Here is a 27,238-nt window from a genome sequence, read left to right as displayed (position 1 = left end):
ATATTCCCTTCTTCAACCTACAGTGCTTCATGTTCTTTTCCAGTATTCCCAATATTACTACCATACTGGACTTTTCCACAATATCGGACTGTATAAAAATGTCCCCTTCCTTTTCCCGTAGTTCGGAGTTTGAGGAGGTGACCATTGACCCAACGTGTAGCTGGCGGCCGGTGCCCATCAAGTCTGACCTCCATATTAAAGAAGACCCTGATGGACCGCTGGCCAAACGCTTAAAGACCATGAGCCCCTCCCAGATGACCATGCCCAACGTCATGGAGATGATCGCCCAGCTGGGCCCTGGCCCCTCCCATTACCCATCAGGCCCTGCTCAGCACGGGGGAGGCGGCCCAGGGGGAAACCCAGGGGAGTACGGTGGCCCCAGAGGCCCAGGTAATGACCATTTTCAGAATTCAGATATTGCATTTACATTTTAAATGTTTGTTATTTAGCAGACACTCTTATCCAGAGCAACTACAGTCATACTAAGGTAGGTAAAACAACTTAAGAAATCTCTGCCCTTATTTGTGTTTTTCTGTGCTGCTAGGCAACAATTACCACGGCCACGGGAACTTTGACTTCCCCCACGGTAACCCCTCAGGCGGGGGAGGAGGAGGAGGTGGACTGAGAGGGGGAGGAGGATCCCCCATGAGTGACTTTATCAACCCCCCTCAGCTGTCCCACCTCCCAGACGTTCCTGGGGTTCTCCTATCCCAGGACAAGCCCCTCAGCCACGGCATCAACGACCCCGTAAGTCCCCTACACCTCCACCACCAACCACCAGGGCTCACACCAGAGTTGTTGAAAATCCTCATAGAAAAAGTCAAATACCCACATCCAAACATTTCCCAGGTGCAGAGTACAAAAAGTGTCGTATGAAAGGAATAGTAATACTTGCACACCGTTGTAAATAATCTCGTATAGGTTGTTGTAATTTTGTAAGACCTGTCAAAGAAAAGCACTGATCTGGATCACGTCAGCATTGGCATTGTGCACAGCGTGTCTTGGCAGTCTTGCTCATGTCACCCTCTGTATGTCAGCTCCGAGCTTACTTTAAACCACACTCCTTTCTCTGTCTCTCTCTTTCTCTCCATCCCTCCTTCCCTATCTCTCTCCCTCCATATCTCTGTCTCTCTCTGTCTCCCTCCCTATCTCTCTCTCTCCTCAGATGTCTCATCCTTCCACCACTGATCAGCACCATAATTCCATGCAACAGCAGAGCGCACACGTGCCTCCTCACCCCAACAGCCAGTCGTTACATCACGGTGGCAGCCAAGCAGGGCAGTCGTTGCATCACAGCAGCCAATCGTTGCAGCCCCCTCGCCAGCAGGCCCCAACTCCCCAACAGCAGCAAGGCCAGAACAGTCGCCCGCATGGCGATATGAACTTTAACCACTCGTCCTCGGGCATCGAAGGTCAAATTAGTGGTGACATGCCTGAGCCCTCCCTAGATGTAAGTGTGACTTCATTGTGACATCGTGCTTACGGATGCGAACATCATTTAAGTAGCGTTAGCATCGTCTGCTAAACCTTATCTCATTGTGAGTGCAACCCAAGATCCTTGGGACGGCCGTTCCCTAAATCCTAGCCATAACCCTTACCTAACCTTAACTCTTACACATAACTATATTACATTTCAACTTCAATGGGGTAAGGTCAAATTTGGGACATCCCAAGGATTCTGGATAGCAAGGACCCTTTTCTCATTGCCTAACTATGGTTTGATGGGAAAAGTCAACTGCTATAGTATGTTCATACCTTTAGTTGTTTAAATGGACTCTTTGGATAGAAGTGAGAAGTCTAATGACAATGCGTATCTCTTCCCTTATATCTTTCTCTCTCGCTCCATCTCTCTCACTCTCTTTCTCTCTCGCTCTCTCTCCCTCTCTTTCCCTCCCTCTTCCTTTCTTTCCCTCCCTCTCTCTTTCTCTCTCTCTCTCTACAGCTGCTTCCAGAGCTGGCCAACCCAGACGAGCTCCTGTCCTATCTGGATCCTCCAGACCTCCCCTCCAACAGCAACGATGACCTCCTCTCCCTCTTCGAGAACAATTAACCTTTCACCTCCCTCACCGCTCGAGCCGAACCCAAACCTTCTCCACAGACAGACACACACACCACAGGGTGTGTCCAACCAGCTGGACTCTCCATAGAGTCCATAGACACACCGTCGTCCTCATTTGGACTGGCAGTGGGGACATCGTCAAGTCACACACACACACAAACAAAGACGTGTAGGTGGCATAGGAGCAACGCTGAGGTCATCTGTCAGAACATGAGGCGATGATGAGGATGACAGGGAGTGGACACTGTGTGTGACAGAGTTTGGAAACAGGAAATGCACTCATGACCTCACTTCCTCTTCCTCACACACACTCTTCCTTGTGTAAAGACTCTTTACACTGCTCCGCTGCGGAGCTCCTCCGGCCGACAACATCGACGGCCAAGTCGGTTGTCTACCCCTTCAGTGATATTTTATCTCTTGTCTTTTCCAACTTAAACTGTGCAGCTAATAATCACGTTCTATGTGTAGGACGTCACACAGGCCGAACTCTCTGTGTGAGCTTTTAGGGAAAAGTGTTGTAGCATTTTGTATCGTCCTTATTTCCCCCTTATACAAAAAAAGGAAAAACAATACATGAATAGGGAAGAAAAGTCATCTTCTTGTCCTAGCCAGTGTTTATATCTATCCTCTTTTGACGTGTGTTCTTCCAAGCCCTGACCCCCTGAGACCACAGCCTTTAACCCCTGACCTTTGACCTACAGTGTGTTCTTATAACCTCTGACCTTTAGCTCATAGTGTGTATTTCCAACGGGACGTCCGTCATCACTGGGTACGTACCATCCAGTCTAACTGAAGCACAACCGATGGTGGGTCACACCACATGGCAGGCAGAGCCCTGGGAGGAGAGACCAAGGCCTGTGGATGAGGATCCTAACCTAGCTAGCTAGCCCACCCAGTCTACATAAGAATCAGCATTGTTAACTCTATTCAGTCTGTATCGCCCCTGTATCGTGTTAAGTACAATGCCATATCGGACAGTGGGCTATGCAAAAGTATGTTTTACAAAAACATTTGTTTTGGCTTAGAATGATGGAGAAGTATGTGTGTATCTGTGTGTGTGTGTATGTGCTAGAGAAAGAGTGAAGATGAGAGTGATAGAAAAAGAGAAGTACAGAGTCCGTCCTTATTTAGTCTATCATAGAGACACAGCTAGTGTTGCAAAAGATAGTCGGCCATTCTAATAGAGCCAGATCCCTCTTTAACGTGAGACTTCCTCTGTTCTACAGGCCTGCAATTGCTCCTGTAACCATACTGTGTGGTGTTAAGAAGTGCATGTGTGCCAATGGTCTTTGTTCTAGATTAGCCAGAACCATTCTAGCCATTGCATTTTTTTATCATGATTTTATTTGACATTTTTTTGCAAAGGAATGATTTTGGCTAATGTCCATCTTTTTTCTTTTCATGTTTGTTTTATTTCTTCTGTTCATTGGAAAATGGCCATGCGTGATGCATCACCAAAGTTATCCTACAGTTTGTAGAAGGAGTTAGCTTGGACATCTACTATAATGTAAGAATAATATGGTCTAAGGCACTGCATCTCAGTGCTAGAGGCGTCACTACAGACCCTGGTTAGATTCCAGGCTGTATCACAACCGGTCGTGATTTGGAGTATCATAGGGCGGCTCACAATTGGCCCAGCGTCTTCCGGGTTAGGGTTTGGCTGGGGTAGGCCGTCATTGTAAATAAGAATATGTTCTTAACTGACTTGCCTAGTTAAATAAAGGTTACACAATACATCAAAACCATACACTTGGGGAGCCCATCAAAAAGTGTTCTGAACAGATGTGTGGTTGCACTGCATTTCCTATGTCTTGTTACTGTTAAACTGTATTTTGTCAACTTTTGTTCAAAAGGAACCACAATGGTTTATAAAGACAATACTTTAAAATGGTTGCCATCCTGACAATATATGCTTTAAAAATGTTTGCTAATGTATTGGGGAAAAGTAGAGGAAAGTGACTTGACCCTCTATCATTTTTGTTTAAGTCAAGTCTAAATTGTAATACCCTCTGGAATTGAATGTGAGTTATTTTTTATTTTTGTGAATCCTGTTTTGTACAACACAAGATCATCATGCGTATTATTCTATCCTCGTAGCATTTTTGATATTGTTCTCCTATTTTAAGTTATTTTCTGTAATTATTCAGTGACTGTGAGAATAATCATAATTTGGTTTACTTAAGATCATGTAGGCTACTAAATGAAATTGAAGACTTCTCAATCGGTGGATATTTTTAGGACTTAAGAATGATCCCCAACGCTGGTTGAATCACCTGAATACAACTGACCCTACGATATTTTAGGCTGTCTGTCTGTCTGTGTCAATGTCTGTTTGTTGAAGACAATGCACTGCCACAGTGAGGTATTTTAACTCCCCTGCCCTGTCTATCTTTAGATCTGTGTAGACATGATGCTGAAGTCTGGTCTATCAACATTACTCTCGATACGCCTTGTCCGAGGTTCAGGCTCCACACCAAACTGTAGATGTACAGTCAATGGACACAAGTGGAGTGTGTTAGAGGGTGCAATGTATTTTCATTTAAAGAAAATGGGAGATGTGATCCCCTGCCCTCTGTTTTCTGTCACTAACATGCAGGAATAGGGTCTGGAGGGTCTCTGAGGGATGCATGTACATAGTGTAAATGACAGATAGAGAGAGATACATTAACTTACAGAAATGTAGACATTTTCGCCACACGGGGCAATGATGCGCATTGTGTATTTAGAATTTGTAAAGTTTGCATCCTCCTGTCAGAAGAGACTGTTGAATTGTGGGAAATGGAGTCTGTGTTTGATAGTCTGTACAGCCCTCTGTCTCCAACCACATGTTCATTCATGTAAGATACTTTATCTACTTCTCAAACATGGGGGTGTTGGAAAAGGAGAAAAAAAGAAACATTTGTTTCCCTTTGTGTAAAACTTCTGTGTATTTCTCTATTACTTGTGTACTTTATAAAGGTGCTACTACTACAACAACATAATAAAGATAATTTTGAGGAATAAATCGGGACGTGGGAACCATGAGTGGTTCCTAAAGATTGTTGATACCAAATTTACAGTTTGTACAATTTTGGCAAATTTACAGTTTTTACACAATTAGGCAAAAAATATTACTTCCAAGGTACAATCTGAAGTGATTGGCACACCAAGTGGCAGTTGTCTTTTTTGTTTTGTACATTCTGTGTACAGTCATTTCATATTCTAAACTGGTCAGAAAAAAATGAATTGTGATTTTTAGTCTTGCAAAACTGTATGTAGTTAGATGACGTGACATCCTAATATTTATCTAATAAATATGTATTCAGATGAAACTCCTGACCTTGGTTTTCTAATACATCTTAAGTTCTATGTCCTATGTAACTTTAACCACATTAAATGCATCATCAACCACCAGACAAAATCACAGTGGAGAATTCTGGATCTATAAAGACCCTTTATAACAATATGATAGTTATATAATAAGGCTCTCACAAGCAAAACACACATTACATGCATGCACCATTTGAAATTACCCTAAAAAGGAAGAGGCTGTTTATAACACATAGTTATTTAACTCATCAAATCAAATTTATTTAGATAGCCCTTCTTACATCAGCTGATATCTCAAAGTGCTGTACAGAAACCCAGCCTAAAACCCCAAACGGCAAGCAATGCAGGTGTAGAAGCACGGTGGCTAGGAAAAACTCTCTAGAAAGGCCAAAATGAAGAAACCTAGAGAGGAACCAGGCTATGAGGGGTGGCCAGTCCTCTTCTGGTTGTGCTGGGTGGAGATTATAACAGAACATGGCCAAGATGCTCAAATGTTCATAAATGACCTGCAGGGTCAAATAATAATCACAGTAGTTGTCGAGGGTGAAACTGGTCAGCACCTCAGGAGTAAATGTCAGTTGGCTTTTCATAGCCGATCATTGAGAGTATCTCTACCGCTCCTGTTGTCTCTAGAGAGTTGAAACAGCAGGTCTGGGACAGGTAGCACGTCCGGTGAACAGGTAAGGGTTCCATAGCTGCAGGCAGAACAGTTGAAACTGGAGCAGCAGCATGGCCAGGTGGACTGGGGACAGCAAGGAGTCATCATGCCAGGTAGTCCTGAGGCATGGTCCTAGGGCTCAGGTCCTCTGAAAGAAAGAGAGAGAGAGAGAGAGAAAGAAAGAGCATACTTAAATTCACACAGGACACCGGATAATACAGGAGAAGTACTCCAGATATAACAAACTGACCCTAGCCCCCGACACAAACTACTGCAGCATAAATACTGGAGGCTGAGACCGGAGGGGTCAGGAGACACTGTGGCCCCATCCGATGATACCCCCGGACAGGGCCAAACAGGCAGGATATAACCCCACCCACTTTGCCAAAGCACAGCCCCCACACCACTAAAGGGATATCTTCAACCACCAACTTACCATCCTGAGACAAGGCCGAGTATAGCCCACAAAGATCTCCGCCACGGCACAACCCAAGGGGGGGCGCCAACCTAGACAGGAAGACCACGTCAGTGACTCAACCCACTCAAGTGACGCACCCCTCCTAGGGACGACATGTATAAACCCTGTATAAACTGAAGGGGGGTGAGGGGATTATCTAAATTATATAACATTGTTTTAAGGTCATACCAAGGATCATTTTGTTATTTTTAAGACCCCTTGAAGCATAAAACATTTATTTGAAATGTATCTAGCTTAAACGGATGGAATTTGATGGGGATTGTTTTGTTATGCTAACTAGATGTATGTATTGGGGCTTTGATGGAGAGCAGAATAAGACATTGACAATTACAACGAAAATACTATTTAATATTGTAGACAGAGATGTATTAATACTTTTCATGGACTAGCAGCGGTCTAAGTCACTGCATCTCAGTGCTAGAGGCGTCACTAGACACCCTGGTTCGAATCCAGGCTGTATCACAACCGGCCGTGATTGTGTCCCATTGGGCGGCGCACATTTGGCACAGCGTCGTACGGGTTTGATCGTTGTAAGCTGTCATTGTTAATAAGAATTTGTTCTTAACTGACGGCCCTAGTTAAATAAAAATACAAATATGTTTATGTTCACAACGTCATCATTCTGAGTCGCTGTTGGGGTCTTAGAGACGTCATGTGTACACACCCCCATCCTCGGAACTTCATGTTGACAACTATGCAAAGATGTTGCAAATGAAAAATCGTATAAAATATTGCTCTTTGGCAATTGCTGCGACCAGGTTGTTTTCGTCTGGACCCGTCAAAAATCCAGTCGTGTATTTTGACATCGCAGCTGACAACGAACCTCTGGGACGAATCATTATAGAGGTAGCTTGCTAACTAACGTAGCGTAGATGCGGACCCCGTAGCCAGCTAAATCTGACATTAGCCAGCTAACGTTACCTAAGTTAGCTACACAAAATAACAGTAAAAAGGCAGATACACATACCTACATAGAATAACGCTATTTTCTGCACAAGTTGACGGTTCATTTTACGGCATGTCCAGCAGAGCTTGCTTAGCTAGTTAAAATAGTTATCTAGCTAGCTAGATAGGTAGCCATGCATAGTTGTTGAAGTAGCTAAGCCCATTCATTTGCAGTTGGTTTTAACTACAGTCACAACCCTCTTTCTGCTAAAAGGATAATGAGCTGATTGGGTTGTTGATAAGATTGCTATGGCTAGTGTGTTCAACCAAGCATGTTCATGTAGAGAAAAGGGTAAAACTATCCAGCTAGCTTCTAGCAACAAAGGCTATTATCTAACTAGCTGGCTATCAATACATTGTTTAGCCATAGAAAACGACAGACTATAAATAATCATGGGAACCAATCAATACATTAAACCTGCTTATCTACCTAACTAACCTGACATTGTCCTTTATTGACATTTCATTACAGTTGAATGCAGCTGCTGTGCCCAAAACAGCAGGTAAACATTGATTTGTGTTCTATAGAAATAGCCAGTCAATGAGACTTACCTGGACAATGACAACAAATAAAATCCTGCACTGTATAACTTTACATTGTATTTTACTTAGTAGTGAATTGATGTTGTTTTCTGACAGAGAACTTTAGAGCACTGTGCACTGGGGAACATGGCTTTGGATACAAAGGATCAGTGTTCCACAGAGTGATTCCTGAGTTCATGTGTCAGGTACTGTATCCGGGCTTACCTTATCATAGAGCAGGGTTTCCCAAACTCGGCCCTGGGGTCTTCCATGGGTGCACATGTTCGTTTTTGCCCGAGCACTACTCACTCAGCTGATTCAAATAATCAACGCTTGATGATGAGTTAGTTATTTGAATCAATTGTGTAGTGCTAGTGCAAAAACCCAAATGTGCACCCATGGAAGACCCCAAGACTGAGTTTGGGAAACCTTGTCATAGAGAAACCTATAGTTCTATGTAAACAGTCTTGTTTGGCCTTCACTTTCACACTCTGTGTTCTGCAACGATTGAAATATTTTGGTCCCTCATTGAAATTGTATCTCTACTGTAGCGACCCTGTTTATAAGCTCTGATATCGACTCTGCCACTGCAGAATGTATCTCTACTGTAGCGACCCTGTTTATAAGCTCTGATATCGACTCTGCCACTGCAGAATGTATCTCTACTGTAGCGACCCTGTTTATAAGCTCTGATATCGACTCTGCCACTGCAGAATGTATCTCTACTGTAGCGACCCTGTTTATAAGCTCTGATATCGACTCTGCCACTGCAGAATGTATCTCTACTGTAGCGACCCTGTTTATAAGCTCTGATATCGACTCTGCCACTGCAGAATGTATCTCTACTGTAGCGACCCTGTTTATAAGCTCTGATATCGACTCTACCACTGCAGAATGTATCTCTACTGTAGCGACCCTGTTTATAAGCTCTGATATCGACTCTGCCACTGCAGAATGTATCTCTACTGTAGCGACCCTGTTTATAAGCTCTGATATCGACTCTGCCACTGCAGAATGCTTTTGTGACACAAGCGATGGCGCACAGGACTACCGGCCAAAAGTCTGAGGGTTTGCCGACCACTCCCAGACAAGCTCACTCTCCCTGCCTGTTTCATTACACTGGTGTCAGACGTGATCGGACCCCACAGATGTGCTAGGCCGGTGATCGCGTTCCAGTAAGGTGTCGTCCTGTTAAGGCTAGCCTGAGGACATGCTCTTTGAAAGGAGGGAGTAAGTGTAGTGACCCAGGGCTTTTGGCCAGAAAGTTGAGGGTTTACCGACCACTGCGGACAAGCTCACTCTCCCTGCCTGTTTCATTACACTACTATACGTGGACAGCCCTTATGAAGGTTGTATTTATTTACAATGTTGTGTGGTTGTGTTGTCTTAAAGTAAGAGCACTAACTCACTCTCTGCCCTCAGGGAGGAGATTTCACGCATCACAACGGGACGGGAGGGAAGTCCATATACGGGACCAAGTTTAAAGACGAGAACTTCAAACTGAAACACAATGGGCCAGGTATGTTAGATCACTAAACCAGCGAACTCCTCTGTCTCTGACCTCTGTTCCCTTAATCACACATTAGGGCCAAACTGAGCTGTACCGGGCTGATCTAAACTGGGCTGAGCTGTACTGGGCTAGCCTGGTTATGCATCCACCGTTGTTGTTGGATCCATGCTCTATAAATTAGGGGAAAAATGTAATAGAAGACAGTAGACAATGGTTAGTTGACCCTAGTGTGTAAAACATGCGTTGAAGAGTTGTTGTAAGGCTCTCCTCTCCACTAGATGGCGTTATTAACTACACAGACAGGTTATTTCAATACGGTACAAATGACCTACTTTCCAAGCAAGTCAACATCCCATCTAGCATACAATTTTTTTTGTTACTAAACCTTAACCCCATGTTGATAAATGGACACTTCTTCAGCTCAGGGTGTGTTCTCTTGCACAATGACAACCTGGAAATAGACCTTTACCCAATCCAGATGTGTTCTAGCTGCTGCTCAATGCCCTACAGCCAGTTACCCCACAGTGTTCCTATCGATTTATTATGTTAAAGGACTTGATTCACAGAAACAAAGTTTGGAGAAATGGAAGCCTTGATAGTCATATTGTGTGTGCATATACACTGAACGAAAATATAAACGCAACATGTAAAGTGTTTGTTTCATGAGCTGAAGAAAAAAAAAATCCCAGACATTTTTCATATGCACAAAAAGCTTATTTCACTCAAATGTTGTGCACAAATTTGTTAATATACCTGTTAGTGAGAATGTCTCCTTTGCCAAGATAATCCATCCACCTGATAGGTGTGGCATATCAAGAAGCTGATTAAACTGCATGATATTTACACAGGTGCACCTTGTGCTGGGGACAATAAAAGGCCATTTTAAAATCTGCAGTTTTGTCACACAACAGAATGCCACAGATGTCTCAGGTTTTGAGGGAGCGTGCAATTGGCACTCTGACTGCAGGAATGTCCACCAGAGCTGTTGCCAGGGAATGTATTGTTAATTTCTCTACCATAAGCTGCCTCCAATGTCGTTTTAGAGAATTTGGCAGCATGTCCAACCAGCCTCACAACCGCAGACCATGTGTAACCACGCCAGCCCTCCACATCCGGCTTCTTCACCTATGGGATCATCTGAGGGATGGTCGGGGGTGCTGAGGAGTATTTCTGTCTGTAATAGAGAAACTCAGTCTGATTGGCTGGGCCTGGCTCCCCAGTGGGTGGTTATTTTGCCCTCACAGACTCACCCATGACTGCTCTCCTTCCCAGTTATGAAAAATCCATACATTAGGGCATAATTTATTTATTTAAATGGATTGCTTTCCTTATATAAACTGTAACTCAGTAAAATCTTTGAAATTGTACAAATGACCTCGACTAACCTGTACCCCCGTATATAGCCTCGTTATTGTTATTTTAATGTGTTAGTTATTATTGTTTATTTTGTATTTAGTCAATATTTTCTTAACTCTATTTATTGAACTGCATTGTTGGTTTAGGGCTTGTAAGTAAGCGTTTCATGGTTGTATTCGGCACATGTGACATACAATTGGATTTGATGTTGCGTTTTATATTTTTGTTCAGTATACAATTGACGATGTACATGAATTAACTGGTACTATACTGCAAGCTCTGATGTTTCCTTTGTTTTAGGTATCTTATCCATGGCAAATTCAGGGGCGAACACGAACGGTTCTCAGTTCTTCATCTGCACAGTTAAAACTGAATGGTAGGTTGTTTTAGACACCGGTTAGACACACAGTTGTGTTTTAGAATAATTCCCATTTTAGTCAGCTTCACTGGTGACTGCACCTCTCTCTCTCCATCTCTCTCAGGTTGAATGATAAGCATGTGGTCTTTGGTCAGGTGAAGGAGGGCATGGAGGTAGTCTTCAAGATGGAATCCTTTGGTTGTCATGACGGTGGTGTGGTAAAGAAAATCGCCATCACGGACTGTGGGGAGATCAAGTAAAACACACAGACAGACAGGTTGGAGAAGGTCACTATGGACAACAACTCTTGGAAACGTCCAATTTTGTAAACGTTTTTTAACTCTTCTGTTTTCCTCACCCAATTAAAAAATGAAAACCACAAATACACCAGCTGTCTCTCATACATGTAGTCTCTTGTCAGCTGTCTCATACATGTAGTCTCTTGTCAGCTGTCTGTCATACATGTAGTCTTTTGTCAGCTGTCTCTCATACATGTAGTCTCTTGTCAGCTGTCTCTCATACATGTAGTCTCTTGTCAGCTGTCTGTCATACATGTAGTCTTTTGTCAGCTGTCTGTCATACATGTAGTCTTTTGTCAGCTGTCTGTCATACATGTAGTCTTTTGTCAGCTGTCTGTCATACATGTAGTCTTTTGTCAGCTGTCTGTCATACATGTAGTCTCTTGTCAGCTCTGTCTTTCATACATGTAGTCTCTTGTCAGCTGTCTGTCATACATGTAGTCTCTTGTCAGCTGTCTCTCATACATGTAGTCTTTTGTCAGCTGTCTCTCATACATGTAGTCTCTTGTCAGCTGTCTCTCATACATGTAGTCTATTGTTAGCTGTCTCTCATCCATGTAGTCTATTGTCAGCTGTCTCTCATACATGTAGTCTATTGTCAGCTGTCTGTCATACATGTAGTCTCTTGTCAGCTGTCTGTCATACATGTAGTCTCTTGTCAGCTGTCTGTCATACATGTAGTCTCTTGTCAGCTGTCTCTCATACATGTAGTCTCTTGTCAGCTGTCTCTCATACATGTAGTCTCTTGTCAGCTGTCTCTCATACAGGTAGTATCTTGTCAGCTGTCTCTCATACATGTAGTCTTTTGTCAGCTGTCTGTCATACATGTAGTCTTTTGTCAGCTGTCTGTCATACATGTAGTCTCTTGTCAGCTGTCTGTCATACATGTAGTCTCTTGTCAGCTGTCTGTCATACATGTAGTCTCTTGTCAGCTCTGTCTTTCATACATGTAGTCTCTTGTCAGCTGTCTGTCATACATGTAGTCTCTTGTCAGCTGTCTCTCATACATGTAGTCTCTTGTCAGCTGTCTCTCATACATGTAGTCTCTTGTCAGCTGTCTCTCATACATGTAGTCTCTTGTCAGCTGTCTGTCATACAGGTAGTATCTTGTCAGCTGTCTCTCATACATGTAGTCTCTTGTCAGCTGTCTCATACATGTAGTCTCTTGTCAGCTGTCTCATACATGTAGTCTCTTGTCAGCTGTCTCTCATACATGTAGTCTCTTGTCAGCTGTCTCATACATGTAGTCTCTTGTCAGCTGTCTCATACATGTAGTCTCTTGTCAGCTGTCTCTCGTACATGTAGTCTCTTGTCAAGTTTCTCTCATACATGTAGTCTCTTGTCAGCTGTCTGTCATACATGTAGTCTCTTGTCAGCTGTCTGTCATACATGTAGTCTCTTGTCAGCTGTCTGTCATACATGTAGTCTCTTGTCAGCTGTCTGTCATACATGTAGTCTTTTGTCAGCTGTCCCTCATACATCTAATCTCATTGTCTTTGGACAATGTGTTCTCCCTTCACACACACACTTACTCTATAGCATTTATACTGTCTGTACTCATGACAACTTCTCATGTTCATAGCCTGTGCTTTATACATTCAAGAGTTGTTGTATGGAGAGGTTTGGACTTTGGAGTATTTCAACACTGGTACTAAGATACCTCTGAAATGGGTGCTTTTTATTCTAGAAGTCACTAATATTTTTCTAAAGAAAATCATCTATAAACTATTTAAGGCATGTATGATGGACCCGACACCTATAGAATGTATAAAATAATGTTGTACATTTACTGCCAAATAAATCTATGTTTTTAGATTTTACTCTGTTGCTCAGTTTCATTGTGTCCTGCATGTCACCGTCACTAATTATTCCTGCTTTTAAGACTTCCTGGTACGGATCCCATGTCTTTTTTTAGACAGCAAGACCTCCACACAACTTCCTGTCCTTCAGAGCAGGATGTGACATCATACATTTGGCTTCTATTTGTCCATGAATCCCCCTATACTGGAATATCAACTGGTTCATCTCACTTGGCTAGAAACAAAGCTGTAAAGGTCAATTTACTGGAAATAAGGTACACTTACTGGAATTAAACGCTAAGATTTCTACAGTAGAAGTGCATTGACTATTTGTGTTTTAGCTGCAGAAGTCAATCTACAGTTATACTGTATTAGTATACAGGAATCCAGTCAGTAAAGAATGCTACAATAGCTAGTAGTGAATGAGCTATTAAAGTGTTCAGAATACAGATACAATATTTTATCAACTGTATGGTGTCAACTATTTTCTCACAACCAGTAATGTAAAGTATGACTTAAGTAGTTTTTGTTGGGGTATCTGTACTTTACTATTTATATTTTTGACAACTTTTACTTTTACTCCACTACATTCCTAAGGAAAATAACGGACTTTTTACTCCCATACATTTTCCCTGACACCCAAAAGTACTTGTTACATTGCGACTGCTCAGGCAGAATAGCAACATGGTCCAATTCAAGCACCTATCAATATAATGTGTTGTCATTCCTTCTGCCTCTGATCTGGCGTGCTCACTAAACACAAATACAGTGTTTGTAAATGTCTGAGTGTACCCCTGACTGTCCCCAACTTTTTTTTTAACGGGAAAATCATGCCATCTGGTTTGCTTTATATAAGAAATTTGATGTATAGCTTTCACTTTTTTACTTTTACTCAAGTATGAAAATTGAGTGCCTTTTCCACCACTACATTAAGCACATTTAATACCAGATGCTTTTAGACTTTTAGTAGTATTTTACTGGGTGACTTTCACTTAAACTTAAGTAATTTTCTATTGAGGTATATTTTCTCAAAGTACTTCAGTAAAAATACTTTTAAGTACTACTTATGTTGTTTTTTGGGGAATCTGTACTTTACTATTTATATCTTTGACAACTTTTACTTTTACTCCACTACATTCCTAAAGCAAATAATGTACTTTTTACTCCTTACATTTTCCCTGACACACGAAAGTACACGTTACATTTAGAATGCTCAAGCAGGACAGAATTATGGCACCTGTCAATATAACGCTTTGTCATCCCTACTGCCTCTGATCTGGTGGACTCACAAAACACACCTACTGTGTTTGTAAATGATGTTGGAGTGTTGGAGTTGTGCCCCTTTCTGTCCGTAATGAAAAATAAAACAAAAATAGTGCCGTCTAGTTTCCTTAACATAAGGAATTTGATGTATAGCATTTACTTTTACTTTGTACTTTTACTCAAGTATAACAATGTAGTACTTTTTCTACCACTGTACTTAAGTACATTTAAAACCAGATACTTTTAGACTTTTACTCAAGTAGTATTTTACCGGGTAAGTTTCACTTTTACTTCAGTCATGAGTACCTTTTCCTCTCTTTACTTTTCCTTTACTTTTTCCACCACTGCCGAAAACCACATTTAGTTTTATGCACACCGCCAACTTTACTTTGTGTGGGTTCTTACCATGGAAATAGGATGGCATCTTTCCATTTCTATGATTCTAGTTACTGTATTTCTATGGTGAGGTTCTTCCCTCTATTGCAGTGATGTTGTCTTTATTGTAAACAGAACACATCTCCCCTGTTGAAATGCAGTGAAAGTGGCCAGACCAAAGCCTGAAGAACCAGAGACTAAGTGTCTGGGTGGTGGTGGTGCTTATTAAGCTAATAGTTTATGAAAGTAAATAATGAACCAAACATGAAAAAACTCCCCTGGCTCTTAAACAAAACCATATGCGCTCTGACCTTCCAACAATTTGTTTAAATTCTCCAGTTACATTGTTGCCATAGAGACACTTTAGCCCCAGTTCTGTGTTTGAGCTAGGGATGTTGTAACAAACTTGATATCATTTGGGTCCCCACCCTCTTGTGAAGTTTTAGCTATTTGGAATTTCATGTCCAAGCCTGTGCATGGAAACTTGGCTTTGCAGACCACGTCCAGTGCAATAGCCCTACTCATGCGAAACAATAACATGTTTACAATCATTAAAAGCAATGAAGTTGTCCTTGTATCACACACTTCTCCAACATCAACCCAAATACGGGGGCGCAACTTTGGTTTTTAGAAGTCAGGGGGCTGTAATTTTAATCTATTTTTTATCCAGTCAGATAAACACCCTACCCCACCACTCAGAGGTGTCTGCATGATCCTAAAGCACACCTTTTCTTTGTTCTGTATCACATTTCAATGCTAAAACTGATATTTCAGAATGTGGGGGGGACATGTCCCTCCCGTCCCCAGTGAAAGTTGCGCCCCTCCCCAGATGTATAGTATATTTTGAAGCAAGCATAAATGTGTGCTCTGGTGTAGTCTGTAGGCTTAGTTAAAACACCTATCCACAGCTGGAGTAAAACTGTTTACTTATTTATTTTCTCATTTAGAGTACATGATTCACAGAAACAAAGTTTGGAGAAAAATGTTTTCTTAGTACAGAGATAGAAGCCTTCTAAACTTAAATGACATTGTAATAGTAAACGTGTTTCAGTAAAAGTGTTGAAATAAACCAGTCACTTTTCCTACCTCTGTGTCTCCCTGGTCTTTCCAGTACTAAGTTAGTCTGACCTAGAATAGGAACTCCGCCACCGCGCCGAGTGACAACAGCTCTCTGAGGCATCATTCTCCTTTCTCCATTACACAACCAGCGACCCTCCGCAGTGTAGACCTGGGTTCAAATATGATTTGAAATCATTTAAAATCTCTGCTTTCTTGAGCTTGCCTGGTTTAATGGACCAATCATTCACATCACAATCAATACGCTCCGCTCAGTCTTATGTCAGGGAGAAAAACCTGCAGATGTACTTTAAATACTGAAGGAAATGTACAGTACATTTAGGCCACATCCAGAAACAACTGGTGTGTTGTGTGTGATCTAATTTCTCTTCGCTGTAACAAATAGACAATAAAGTTTTATTATTCTGTATTGTAGCCCCTAGTCCTAATCCCTGTGTAGATCTGAGAGGATTGGAAAGGTGTATTTAAGCAATATGGTTCAATTCTATGTAGCTCATCAGAGGGCAAGGCACAGTACACAATTGTGTGTAGGTGTTCCAGTTGGTTGAACCCCTACCTAGGAAGGAATAGTAAACATTTACCAATGCACCGAAATAACACAATCCCAGATATTTCCAATTCAACATTTATTTTATTCATCACAACACCTAATAGTACTAAAGCACTAAAGTCGTTTTTTGTTTTCCTAACTAAGAAATAAGGCACATTTTGGAATGCCGTTTCATGGACGTGATGCAACAGATCTGTTCTTTTCTGTTTCCACAACAACCTCCCAGTCATCATCCTAACTCACTCACACCAATTCAACTATAGTGTTACAATCTCAAAATGTTACAGACATCAAAGAACAAAACAACGTCTAATTGACCACGTAAGTGTTAAAACAGCACATTCAGTCAGTATGTATTAATTGGTATACTAATTGGTATACACTATCGGTCAATTATACATTTTTATGACTAGTAACAATCAATTAGAAGTTGTTGAGAATGCTAAGAGATTACTGTTTGTCCCAAATGGAACCCTATTTTCTCCATGGTGTACTGCTTTTCATCAGAGCCCTCTGTGGGCCCTGGTCGAAAGTAGTGCACTATAAAGGGAATAGGGTGCCATTTGGTGAACGTACGATGTAGCCCAACTACGTTACTGTGCTAAAATGAAATACATTGCATAAAGTAATACTTATTTTTCCATTTAAAAGCAAAACACATGCACATGCAAATTCTACAATAGTGTTTTGTCTCACACACTTGCTTAACAGAAGTAAATTACACTCTCTGTACTAAACTATGAATAAAAACATAACATTTCAGAGAAGTGCCTTGTAGCTGCTTTGAGCAATCTACAACTCACAGTTGAATGTGCATATACAGTGGAGAGCATCAGTCACTAAGATAGAACAAAAAGATGTATTCTGCATGTTAACAGTATTATTGCGTAACCTAGTAAGATCTAAATCAATTATATAGAACTTGAATAGCAAAACATTGGTAATTATGTCTGCCATTTCCTTAATAAGGTAAAACTCATAACAAAACCTGAATGCATGCTACTTAAAGGACACAAATGGCAACTCATAGGCATATTAGTTAAAGCACTTGGGTATCATTCTGGGTTATTTAATACTGATGATAACATTTCTAAACACAAAACAAAACACATAAAAACTAAATGGCTTATCATTGAGTAAAGGGTATTAATAATTATGTACCAACTTTTTTTAATAGTAACCTATGTAGACATCAATATTTCCTTCTTAGTATAACTTTGTTGAGTATTTTATACAAAAAAAGTGTTGTAAAAACTCTTTCCATAAATATTTCTGTAGGATAAACCCCTCAGATCAATGTAAAACATCAATGAAAAACTCAAAGCTTTATATAGGCCCTTTTTCACATAGAAAGCTTCAAAGCTGCATAACATTTCAGATCTAAGATCCTTTAAGATGATGGCCATCTAATATATACATAAAACAGTCACTTGCTAAATATATTTTTCTGGGAAAAATAACTCTTGGGTTGTTTTCTTTAGCAAATTGCTTAGAAAATGTAACATCTATAAAGTTTTTTTCAAAATACACATCTTACATAGAAAATAACAAATCCATACTGAAAATGATCTAGAAAAGTCAAGTATATGTAAATTCAGGACAAAAAACACATCTGAAAAAGTATTTGTATACTGTATGTTTAAAATGCATAACACAATGTATGAACTGCTTCCATTAGCTCTTATTTTGCCATCTCAAACACATGGCTTCTTCTTCACAAACTTGTCTGGTTGGAATCAGACCAAAAATATCTCAGCTGATTTTTTCCTTATATTCTTAAGGATATTCTTATCATTGTATTCCTTAAAAGTCAGAAGCCTACAGAAGCCTACTGTGTAACGATTTGGATCGGTATTAGCACTTTTGGTTTAGTTGGCTAATACCCAAGCTAATGGAAACATGTACTGATACACTGCTGTTGTGAGGCAAATAAAGCCTAGACCAAATATATGGTAATGTTTGGATAGCAGCAGTGTTCTGCTCAGTTGTAGTGAAAATATAGAATTGATCCCAACGTTATGTGGGGAGAAAATAATAATCTACTATGACCTGTAATCAATGAATGAAACCCCCTACACGATTCACATCAAATTCCCTTCCAAGCCCCTTTTTGTTCAGATGATAATAATAAAATGTCCATAGAATGGCTCTGCGACATCTCCCAACCACTATATATACACCTCTACCTACATGTACATATTACCTCAACTAACCGGTGCCCCCGCACATTGACTCTGCACCGGTACCCCCCTGTATATAGTCTCGCTATTGTTATTTTACTGCTGCTCTTTAATTACTTGTTACTTTTATTTCTTATTGGTATTTGTTAAACTACGATGTTGTTTAGGGGCTTGTAAAGTAAGCATTTCTCTGTATTTAGCTCATGTGACTAATAACATTTGATTTGATTTGATTTCTAGCCTAATATTTAATGAGTAGGCTACTATCCTGTAACCTTGTTCCAGATGTGATTGTGCTGTGCCAATGACTATAGGGGTTGGCAAGAAAGCACCAACAAATCTGGAACCAGGCTTCACCTCCCCACATACATGTAACTAACACTAACTGAGTGTGATGGTCCAAGTTGTAACAAATTATGCTTAATGTATTGTTCTGTATCCACACATTGAATGAAAGATTACAAACCAAGCTCATACTTGTGTGTGTTGAAGCAATCAACAAGTCATAAACAGACTATCTCAAAAAGCAAAAGGCTGGGATTCAAATCCGATCGCGGGTTATAGGCATTGCAGCTTTTAAAGGCAATGTTCCCTCGTTCGCGGAGATTCCATTCACAATAAACGCTGCATATGTCGACTCAATCGGAAATGCCCTTTAAAGGCCACAAACCATATAACCCGCAATTGTATTGAATCACGGCCAAAGTTAAAAGAACGAGGATGAGGTCTACAGCTTTTAGTGCAAACCTCATTCACATTAGTGTACTGACTACAAAATAACATTGTTGTTGATTCCATGACAACAGACTAACTACAGTGTGTGTGTTTTTGCCAGATGCTTTAGTTACTGCGTCCAAACTCAACAAAATGGTGTTGAGGAAACATTAGCCAGTTCTCATTGCTAATGGGTAATAGTGTTGTTTTCCCATATGTATTCACATCTTGAACCGGCATCAGACTTGGCAAAACACCTAGCAGTTACATCTAGCCACGAGTTAATTACACCTCCAAACTAAGTTCAACTCTCCTCTTTATTCACTTTCCTTCCAATTTTTCGAAATAATTATTCTCTTTTTACAAGGCACTAGTACTTTTCGGATAATATAAAATATACAACTATGAATTCAACCTTTATAGAGCCATTAAACACATTCTAAATATTGGAGAAGCCAATGTGTGTGATTTGAAAAATACACCTCCGCTTTGAAAGTGGTAGCAAACTTCTCTTCAACTATACTCACAAAATAACACAGTTCCCAAAGTGTCAATAGCCTTCATTGCTAAGATACAACTATACCCACTGTTACAAAATGTTGAATGAAAAATATTCTTCACTCTAGGTCCTCCAACTATAAAGTTGAAAGTATAGACCTATATTTTTGTAAACAGAGGTAATGGTTAGTTACGTCTCTTCTATTAAAGACACGATTTAACGTTTAAATCATGATAGGATGTGGAATCAAACACACAGAAACGTAAACTTAATCCATCACCACACTTACAAAACGTCCTCTAATAAAAATACAAATGTCCATTTTGTTACAAGACATTTCCACTTCTATACTTCTTTCTCCTTTACCAACCATTATAGTAATCTTACCTCCATCCCTCATCTCTTTCTCCAGACATAATGTACTGCTGTGACTTGTTTGACACATCATGAAGGGGTTAAACCCCTTGGAAACAGATATTAGTAAGATTCACCGTTATATTTCTAGGTCAATCTGTCTTAAAGTAGCGTTACAAGATTGCAACAGCTCTATTGGTCAGTTGTGTGTCCTACAAATGATTGCAAAAATGTGCAATTGCAATAGGGATATTATAAAACCACTTTGAAATGTATAATGAGTACTTCTCTATATACCATTTGAAATAGCAGTTCTAATCAACTATGTCAATCTATCGGCATCCCACACCAAATAGATTAGTTGTAAATACTCGCCAGAAATAACAATGCTGAAGTCGAGTCCTTAATAAGAATATTGGTTGCATACAGACAGTGCAGGACAGAATTACTTTTCAAGAAACTCATTACAAAAATAAAATGATTGTTTGGAAGTAAACTGTCAAATTAGGAAAAAAAGACTACAGCACTGCCAATAGATTGAACCTAATACTTAAGAGTCTAAATATGAAGGGGATATTGGCTAAGAGAAACTAGATATCCAGCCTTTATCATCACAGAAACTGCTGTTATTGCATAGTTGCCTTTTGACAGGCAAATGTTAAAATCTTGTCAAATCGATGAATACCTAAACCCGACTTTCATTGCCGATGTAAACGCACAGCTTGTTTAATACGAAACATCAACGTTATTATCACTGTACTACAACTAAACGAAGAACGACTCTCTCTCAACCTACAGTCGTTTCTAAAGACAAGTGGAAGCAGTTACACAATAATACAATAATACACAATAATACTTTGATATACAAACATACACACATACATATAGTATACACATACATACACATACACACATATAGTGTATATATATATATATATATATATATATATATATATATATATATATACCTATACATATATACCTATACATATATACCTATGCATATATATATATATATATATATGTCCCAGTTTAAATCAATAAAAAATTGCACAACAGACGAACAGACAACAAATAATAAATACGCCACATGTAACATGTAAGCCAGGGATGTTTGGTACGGTATCCCTCAGTTAATCAATCAATAATCAATTCATAATTCATTCACAGTTATTCATGTATAAGTTGACCTTTGACCCAGACATTGCCCCCGACATTGACCCCTTGACCCCGACTTGAGCCCATGACGATAGTTACATTGGCATCACTAGAAGGCCTGTCTCTGTCTGTTTTAATGCTCCCCACACACTTCACTTGACAGGGAAAATTAAGGCAGAACTCTTCTGTAAACACAAAACCAACAGACTCCCAAAGTGAGGGAATAAAACCCCAAGGTGTGGGCAATACTGTCAGTAACAACAATATCATATTATACACACATTGGATGTCCGTTAGATGGTTTTTAGGCTAGGGTACACAAGGCCACAAGGCCCTGTCAGGGCTGAGGATTATCCTTGCACAGTTCTTCGATCAGTTTCTCCCATACCCTTGACATTAGGAAAAGGACAGGAATTGTGCTTAGTGACAAACCTCTGCAAAATAAGGTTTACCAGCTAATTCAGAGATGGGAGGTGATGGGGGAGGGAGGGAGATGGGAGAGAGAGGTGATGTGGAGAGGTGATGGGGAGGGAGAGGTGATGGGGAGGGAGAAGGCAGGGAGAAGGGAGGCAGAGGTGATGGGGAGGGAGAGGTGATGTGGAGAGAGAAGGGAGGGAGAGGTGATGGGGAGGGAGAGGTGATGGGGAGAGAGAGGTGATGGGGAGAGAGAGGTGATGTGGAGAGAGAAGGGAGGGAGAGGGGATGGGGAGGGAGAGGTGATGGGGAGAGAGAGGTGATGTGGAGAGAGAAGGGAGGGAGAGGTGATGTGGAGAGAGAAGGGAGGGAGAGGTGATGGGGAGGGAGAGGTGATGGGGAGAGAGAAGGGAGGGAGAGGTGATGGGGAGAGGGGAGGGAGAGGAGATGGGGAGAGGGTAGGGAGAGGTGATAGGGGAGAGGGGAGGTAGAGGTGATGAGGGGGAAGGTAGAGGTGATGGGGAAGGGGGAGGTGATAGGGGAGGTAGAGGTGATGGGGAAGGGGGAGGTGATAGGGGAGGTAGAGGTGATGGGGGAGCGTGGAGGGAGAGGTGATGGGGGAGGGGAGGGAGAGGTGATGGAGGGGAGGGGAGGGAGAGGTGATGGAGGGAGTGGTGATGGGGAGAGGGGAGGTAGAGGTGATGGAGGGAGTGGTGATGGGGAGAGGGGAGGTAGAGGTGATGGAGGAGAGAGGGGAGGGAGAGGTGATGGGGAGAGGGGAGGTAGAGGTGATGGAGGGAGTGGTAGAGGTGATGGAGGGAGTGGTGATGGGGAGAGGGGAGGTAGAGGTGATGGAGGGGAGAGGGGAGGGAGAGATGATGGGGAGAGGGGAGGTAGAGGTGATGGAGGGGGGGGGGTGATGGGGAGAGGGGAGGCAGAGGTGATAGAGGGGAGAGGGGAGGGAGAGGTGATGGGAGGTGATGTGGAGAGGGGGAGAGGGTGAGAAAGGATGGAGGGGAGGCAAGGGAGGCAGTATTGGTGAGGACAGTGAGGTTCCACTCTTTCCCAGGAGCGGGAAGAGGAAAATGGGAAGGCAGTACAGGAGGGTTGCTAGGTTTCCCTCTGACGGAGGAGGAGGCGAGGGACATGAAATGGTTCCTCTCTTTTTGAGGAAATTGGAGGGTTCAGGTTAGTAAGGTATTATTGCACTCGTCGGCAGTAGTAGCCCAGGACTTTGCATTTCTCACACAGGTGCTGAGGGTGCTCCTTACTCTGGTCTGAGACGTCCAGGCCATCAGGCTTCTCCAATGGACGCTAAGGGAGGGAGGGGGGATAGAAGAATGAGAGGGAAGTAGGAAGATGGAGAGGGAAAGAGAAAGGGGGAGAGAGGGTAGAGAAAGAGGGATGAGAGAGAGGGAGGGAGATAGAGAAAGAGAGGTGAGAGAGTCATCACATACAAGTATACACACTATAGAAACAGTTTGTTATACTAAAGTGTTTGCTATGGTGCTAACATGGCAGGGGAACAGAGTTAACCTCTGTTCTAAATTGGGTGCTAACCACACACTGACAATTCAACACACACACATACCAAGCCTTCTATTTGCCAGCAGATTGTTTGGGTACTACTCAAACCAGCTCTGTTGTATCCCACATTCTCAGTGATTTGGCCACAAGAACAAACCCTGAATGTTTTCAGACCTGGAGTCAGTGTACTTTGTGTTATTGGTTTCAGAGCTGTGGCAAACAACCTTAACAGATCTCCCTCTCTTTCTCTCACTCACACAATATAATTACAGAGGCTGTGTCCAAAACGGTACCCTGTTCCTTATGTAGTGCACTACTTTTGATCAGAGCCTTATGGATGCCATTTGGAACATAGACTCTCTCTCTAACACGGCACACAGTATAATTACAGAAAGAGGTCCAAGGCACATGTTTGCTGATACAAACCTGCATGAAAATACCAGCTACACCACAGAGAATAATCGCTTTCTTGGAAAGGCTATGGAGGACAACAGAGGGTATCGTTCAGCGCCAACGGTTTGTTGGATGTCAATCACATACATTACTCTGCAATCATTTACTTTCCCACCCATTGTTCTTACAGAGTTTATTTTATAATACTGTTATTGTTTCCAGACAGATGGTCCCAGACTTATTCTTTAACTTGTCAAAACCAGAGCTCGTATTCATAAAGCATCTCTGATCTAAAGTCAGCTTTGCTTTTTAGATCACAATGATTAAGATTATATGGACAGTGCGGACCTGATCCTAGATCAGCATTCCTACTCTGAGACGCTTTATAATTACGGGCCCAGGTTGCCAAGGACCAGCCCAAGGAGACAATGCAGCCAACCTTCACCTTGACTGTCTGCCACTAGTTTAAAAACTAACTGATAACAACATGAAATACATATCAAGCATACCCACAATGTTAGGTTTGGCATCCAAAATATGATATACAGTAGTTGATGACTAAAAGTATATGTTTCATAGGAGAAAGGATCTGGTATTTAAACATCTTCGGTTTTAGAATGAAGGACTGAATCGGTCCAGTTGAACTGTATATTTATTTCATGGATAAACATGTTTTTCATTCCAGAGATTCTGTCCGGCCATAGAAATGCTGTCTTAAAGTCATGAAATGACTATAGAAGCAAATCTAGAAGACTACAGAACAGATAGAGGTTCTAGAAGACTATAGAACAGATAGAGGTTCTAGAAGACTATAGAACAGATAGAGGTTATAGAAGACTATAGAATACTATGGAACAGATAGGATCTAGAATACTATAGAACAGATAGAGGTTCTAGAAGACTATAGAACACAGAGGAACTAGAAGACTATGGAACAGATAGAGGATCTAGAAGACTATAGAACAGATAGAGGTTCTAAAAGACGATAGAGCAGATAGGGGATCTAGAAGACTAGAATACTATAGAGTAGATAGAGGATCTAGACGACTATAGAACAGATAGAGGATCTAGAAGACTTTAGAACAGATGGAGGTTCTAGAAGACTATACTATAGAACAGATAGAGGATCTAGAATATAGAGCAGATAGATCTAGAAGACTATAGAGCAGATAGAGGATCTAGAAGACTATAGAGCAGGTAGAGGCTCTATAATATTATAGAAGATGATAGAGCAGATAGAGGATCTGGAAGACTACAGAAGACTATGGAACATATAGAGGATCTAGAAAACTATGGAACAGATAGAGGATCTAGAAGACTATATAGCAGATAGAGGATCTAGAAGACTCTAAAAGACTATAGAACAGACAGAGGATCTAGAGAAGACTGTAGAAGACTATAGAACAGGTAGAGGTTATAGAAGACTGTAGAAGACTATGGAGCAGATGGAGGTTTTTGAAGACTATAGAACAGATGGAGGTTCTAGAAGACTATAGAAGACTATAGAACAGATAGAGGATCTAGACTATAGAACAGAAATAAGATCTAGACTATAGAGCAGATAAATCTAGAAGACTATAGAGCAGATAGAGGATCTATAATATTATAGAAGATGATAGAGCAGATAGAGGATCTGGAAGACTATTTTGACTATGGAACAGACAGAGGATCTAGAAAACTACATAGCAGATAGAGGATCTAGAAGACTATAAAAGACTATAGAACAGACAGAGGATCTAGAAGACTATAGAACAGATAGAAGTTCTAAAAGACTATAGAGCAGATAGGGGATCTAGAAGTCAAGAATATTATAGAGCAGATAGAGGATCTAGACAACTATAGAACAGATAGAGATCTAGAAGACTATAGAACAGATAGAGGATCTAGAAGACTATAGAAGACTATAGAACAGATAGAGGGTCTAGAAGACTATAGAACAGATAGGGGATCTAGAAGTCTAGAATACTATATAGCATATAGAGGATCTAGACAACTATAGAACACATAGAGATCTAGAAGACTGTAAAAGACTATAGAGCAGACAGAGGATCTAGACTACAGAGCAGATAGAGGATCTAGAATAATATAGAAGACTATAGAACAGATAGAGGCTATAAAAGACTATAGAAGACTACAGAGCAGAGAGAGGTTATAGAAGACTATAGAAGACTATAGTTCAGATAAAGGCTATAGAAGACTATAGAGCAGATAGAGGTTATAAAATACTATAGAGCAGATAGAGGTTATAGAAGACTATAGAAGACTATAGAGCAGATAGAGGTTATAAAATACTATAGAGCAGATAGAGGTTATAGAAGACTATAGAACAGATAGAGGTTATAGAAGACTGTAGAAGACTATAGAGCAGATAGAGGTTATAGAAGACTATAGAAGACTATAGAGCAGATAGAGGTTATAGAAGACTATAGAGCAGATAGAGGTTATAGAAGACTGTAGAAGACTATAGAGCAGATAGAGGTTATAGAAGACTGTAGAATACTATAGAACAGATAGAGGTTATAGAAGACTATAGAAGACTACAGAGAAGAGAGAGGTTATAGAAGACTATAGAACAGGTAGAGGTTATATAAGACTATAGAAGACTATAGTTCAGATAAAGGCTATATAAAACTATAAGACAGATGAAGGTTATAGAAGACTATAGAACAGATAGAGGTTATAGAAGACTATAGAAGACTATAGAGCAGATAGAGGTTATAGAAGACTATAGAGCAGATAGAGGTTATAGAAGACTATAGAACAGATAGAGGTTATAGAAGACTATAGAAGACTATAGAGCAGATAGAGGTTATAGAAGACTATAGAGCAGATAGAGGTTATAGAAGACTATAGAAGACTATAGAGCATATAGAGGTTATAGAAGACTATAGAAGACTGTAGAGCAGATAGAGGTTATAGAAGACTATAGAGCAGATAGAGGTTATAGAAGACTATAGAGCAGATAGAGGTTATAGAAGACTATAGAACAGATAGAGGTTATAGAAGACTATAGAAGACTATAGTTCAGATAAAGGCTATAGAAGACTACAGAACAGATAGAGGTTATAGAAGACTATAGAACAGATAGAGGTTATAGAAGACTATAGAACAGATAGAGGTTATAGAAGACTATAGAGCAGATAGAGGTTATAGAAGACTATAGAACAGATAGAGGTTATAGAAGGCTGTAGAAGACTATAGAGCAGATAGAGGTTATAGAAGGCTGTAGAAGACTATAGAACAAGTAGAGGTTATAGAAGACTATAGAAGACTATAGAACAGGTAAGGGTATAGAAGACTATAGAGCAGATAGAGTTTATAGAAGGCTGTAGAAGACTATAGAACAGGTAGAGGTTATAGAATACTATAGAATACTATAGAGCAGATAGAGGTTATAGAAGACTATAGAGCAGATAGAGGTTATAGAAGACTGTAGAAGAC

The 27,238-nt window shown here is 40.7% G+C and overlaps 3 protein-coding genes across 14 annotated transcripts in view; 2 read left to right on the top strand and 1 right to left on the bottom strand.

The window, feature by feature from the left end:
- The window catches only part of LOC110532756 (zinc finger MIZ domain-containing protein 1), a 273,627-nt gene extending 268,257 nt beyond the window's left edge, over window positions 1-5,370 (top strand). For all 10 annotated transcript variants that reach the window (XM_036986829.1, XM_036986812.1, XM_036986826.1 and 7 more), the window contains 4 exons: window positions 122-390; window positions 545-747; window positions 1,166-1,450; window positions 1,943-5,370. In XM_036986829.1, the coding sequence (XP_036842724.1) occupies window positions 122-390; window positions 545-747; window positions 1,166-1,450; window positions 1,943-2,050 (865 nt within the window). In that variant the 3' untranslated portion in view covers window positions 2,051-5,370. The remainder of the gene's footprint in view (window positions 1-121; window positions 391-544; window positions 748-1,165; window positions 1,451-1,942) is intronic.
- Window positions 5,371-6,115: 745 nt separating this feature from the next.
- Window positions 6,116-27,238, bottom strand: part of zcchc24 (zinc finger, CCHC domain containing 24) — a 91,066-nt gene continuing 69,943 nt past the window's right edge. Inside the window, exons 4-5 of one of the 2 annotated variants that reach the window (XM_036986783.1) lie at window positions 23,149-23,191; window positions 6,116-6,174 (exon numbers count right to left, since the gene is read on the bottom strand). In XM_036986783.1, the coding sequence (XP_036842678.1) occupies window positions 6,131-6,174; window positions 23,149-23,191 (87 nt within the window). In that variant the 3' untranslated portion in view covers window positions 6,116-6,130. Of the gene's footprint in view, window positions 6,175-22,789; window positions 23,192-27,238 lie in introns of those variants that run through there. The other variant, XM_036986774.1, reaches the window with a different exon arrangement.
- ppifa (peptidylprolyl isomerase Fa) lies at window positions 7,152-12,413 on the top strand. Of its 2 annotated transcripts, none has more exons than XM_036986800.1 (6): window positions 7,152-7,350; window positions 7,922-7,952; window positions 8,089-8,177; window positions 9,394-9,490; window positions 11,138-11,213; window positions 11,351-12,413. In XM_036986800.1, exons 1-6 carry the CDS (start codon window positions 7,207-7,209, stop codon window positions 11,352-11,354), a joined length of 441 nt encoding a protein of 146 aa, XP_036842695.1. In that variant the 5' UTR covers window positions 7,152-7,206; the 3' UTR covers window positions 11,355-12,413. The 2 variants fall into 2 exon arrangements, with proteins under 2 accessions (XP_036842695.1, XP_021469154.1); XM_021613479.2 differs by having other exon boundaries at window positions 7,155-7,350; window positions 11,320-12,413.

This window comes from Oncorhynchus mykiss, chromosome 1 (genome assembly GCF_013265735.2).
Source record: "Oncorhynchus mykiss isolate Arlee chromosome 1, USDA_OmykA_1.1, whole genome shotgun sequence".
Classification (NCBI taxonomy): Eukaryota; Metazoa; Chordata; class Actinopteri; order Salmoniformes; family Salmonidae; genus Oncorhynchus; species Oncorhynchus mykiss.
The sequence above is the reverse complement of the archived record's forward strand: the minus strand, read 5'-3'. Positions and strand labels throughout refer to the sequence as shown.

What these genes read in the sequence shown, in the direction of transcription:
- ppifa (XM_021613479.2), top strand. Translation starts at nt 7,207, where the DNA reads ATGTTGCAAATGAAAAATCGTATAAAATATTGCTCTTTGGCAATTGCT. An exon ending in TGCTGTGCCCAAAACAGCAG is followed by an intron (nt 7,953 to 8,088) that starts GTAAACATTGAT and finishes GTTTTCTGACAG; the next exon opens with AGAACTTTAGAGCACTGTGC. An exon ending in TGCACAGTTAAAACTGAATG is followed by an intron (nt 11,214 to 11,319) that starts GTAGGTTGTTTT and finishes CATCTCTCTCAG; the next exon opens with GTTGAATGATAAGCATGTGG.